The 3,091-nt window shown below is 20.7% G+C and overlaps 1 protein-coding gene across 1 annotated transcript; it reads left to right on the top strand.

Annotated features, from left to right (window-relative positions):
- Nucleotides 1-488: 488 nt before the first annotated feature.
- On the top strand, nt 489-1,806 carry SRAE_2000492400 (Hypothetical protein; the record flags this gene model as incomplete). Its single annotated transcript, XM_024643866.1, has 3 exons — nt 489-645; nt 704-1,586; nt 1,647-1,806. The coding sequence occupies 3 exons, from the start codon at nt 489-491 to the stop codon at nt 1,804-1,806; spliced, it is 1,200 nt and encodes a 399-aa protein (XP_024509490.1).
- Nucleotides 1,807-3,091: the final 1,285 nt, after the last annotated feature.

Raw genomic sequence — 3,091 nt, 5'->3', positions numbered from 1 at the left:
AAAATAAAATACTATTAAATAAATTATTTTTATATATAATAATATATATTAATTTTACGATCTAATTTTTTAATTATTAATTTCAATTAAATAATATTTTGTTATTTACCTATTAATTAATATTAACACATATATATATATATATATATATATATATCAATGGAAAACATCTATAATTATAGCTTGTTTACATATACCTAAATAAATATAAAAATTAAATAAATTATATTATTTTCTTTGCTTAATTTAAATTAAGTATAATTTTTATTTATTCTTTAAGTAAAAATATTATCCGGTTTAAATCAAGAATATATTAATAATAATTATGTATATAAAAAAAAAATTTTTTTTTTAAAGAAACTTATTAACCACTTTCACTTGTAGTTTTCTGCCTCTGGCAGTAAAGTATTTATAATTTGTATAAAAGAAATTTTTCTAAATAATTTAATTTGAAAGATAAACTTTTACTGGGAAAATATATCTTTATCATGATAACATTAAAATTAAGTGCCTTGATACTCATTGTTATTTGCGGGATATGTCATCTTACAATTGAAGGAAAAGGACGTGGTAGAAGAAATAAAGATAATGGTGATGATTTATTTATCTTATTAGATGAGGCTAATGTTTTCAGATGCAGAGGAGGTTTGTTTTTTTTTTATTTTTTTTTAATATAAAAAATAATAAATATTATTTTATTTAGTTAATAATTTAATTACAATAAATGAAAGTGATATTAATATATTAAATGAAAAAGGAAATAAGGTATATTATATTCATGCACCTGGAGATTATTCTTTCAATTTTGGTAAAATTAATGTATTAGATAATTTGGGACATCTTACTGGAGAGTTAGGTGTTACATTACAAGTACCACTTTTAGATGGACCAGCAGGTATACGTTTTGATGTTCCTTATACTATGATTCCAGAAACTGGTCTTTTAAATCAGGAGTGTGATGAACATTCAGGAATTGTTGAAAGAGATGGAAGACAATATTGTAGATACTGTGAATTATGTAGTATTAGTTCAAAAATTGAAAATACTTTAAAAAATAATAAAGTTTTACCTGGTCTTAATAAAGGTGAAGAAAAACCATTTGGACCAAAATGTGGAAAAATTGGTAGTAATACATATGATTTTAGAAGAACATTACATATTCCTGGTAAAAGAGAACTTGAAAAAAAGATAAAAGAAAAAATTCAAGGTGTTGATAGTGAAGTTAAAAAAAGATTAAATAAAGGTAGAGGACGTTTTCAGGTATTTTTAAATCTTATATCTGCTGAACAACCACCTATATCACAAAAAGCATGGTTTGATGGATCAGAACAATGTAAAGGTTGTGGACCTGGTAATAGAGGTGGAAAAGGAAATCCATCATTATCATTTCTTTATTGTAATACAGAAGATTGTAAAAGTGCTTGGGCTCAACAATGTCTTCATAATTCAGCTAAAATAGCAGCATGTGTAACGGTAGAATTTAATTATCGTATAACAACAAAATACAGTGATGTTGTACAATTTTTAAAAGAAAATAATTATCCAAATCAAGATGTTGTCACACCACAATCAATAGAAAGTCCTGTGTAAGTATTAAAATATATTTAAATTAATAAATTTTTAAATTTTTTTATTATTTTTTTTAGTGAAGAACCAAATATACCAGCACCACCTCAATCAACATTAGGAACTTTAAGTGAACGATGTGTAGCTAAAATGTCTGGTCGTTTAACACACTTACGTCGTTACTGTACAATATTTTGGAATGAAAAATTATGTTGCCAACATTGTGAAGGTGTTTGTTAATTTTTTTTTTATAATTATATTAAAATTACACCAAAATTTCAACAAAACAGTATCTTTCAATTAAATATGTAAATTAGATTAATACATGTGTATAGGTTCTTGGAACTTGTTAATATATAATCTTTTTTTTTTATTAAAATTTTGATATATAATAAATTTTAAAAAAAAAATCAAGTTTTAACTATATTTATTATTATAATTATTAAATAGTTTTAGAAGCTTAAAATAACTTGAAAAGATAAAAATTTATTTATTTTAATAAGTAAAAAAAATTATTAGATTTTTTTTAAACATATAAAAATAATTAAATTGCATCTTTTGCAAAAAAAACCTGTAGGTTTTTTATTTAGAAAAAAATTACACGTATTTCTTAATGATAAACAAAAATGATAAAAAAAAATTATTCTAGATTAACATCATATTTTTAAAAATAAGTTGTCTAGAGGGTATTTTTAAAGAAAAATTATATATATATTAAACAAGTTGATTGTCTTGTCTATCTCTAAAAATATTAAATATTCATGCTAAACCTTTTTAAATATTATTAATATGTTTCATATTGTATAATATTTTAAAAATATTTAAATTAAATTGAAAAATTATTTTTATAAGAAACACAATTTTAGCATTAAACTTGTTTAATTGAAGAAATAAAAACATTAGAGTAAAAAGAATTTATTCATTGAAAAAAGAAAGTAAAATTCTTGTTAAAATTGCATTTTCAATTTTTATGATTCATACTATAAATCTTTACACTACATAATTTTAAATTATTGATAAATGATTCATTAACCGGTTAATTTATATTGGGCTCTTATAAATAAGTAAAAATATTTATAAAACCAAATAACAAATATTTTTATTCCAAATATTGCAAAAATATAAAGAATAAAAATATTTTTTTTTGGATAATCTTTATAATATTTTAATTTAATTATCATAATAGTGAAAGACAATAACTACCATAAGAAACAAAATAGTTCTAGTTTTATAAATTATTTCTACCAAAAAAAAAGTTTTAATCTATTTTAAATTACCAAAAGACACTTCGTGTTGCTTACATGATCATTCCTCTTTTGACATAGAAACATATTGTTTTTTTTTATAAAAAAAAACATGTTTATTTTCCTATTTTATGATAATGTTAAACAACATTATAATAAAGGGTCATAAACAATAAATTGTTCATTCCTAATTTTTGGCTTTTTTACAATAGCATAAGATTACTTTTTTGTTAGTTAAAATATAAATACATTATTGTAAATTATTTTTATTAATTGCTACT

This window comes from Strongyloides ratti (genome assembly GCF_001040885.1).
Source record: "Strongyloides ratti genome assembly S_ratti_ED321, chromosome : 2".
NCBI lineage: Eukaryota > Metazoa > Nematoda > Chromadorea > Rhabditida > Strongyloididae > Strongyloides > Strongyloides ratti.
The sequence above is the reverse complement of the archived record's forward strand: the minus strand, read 5'-3'. Positions and strand labels throughout refer to the sequence as shown.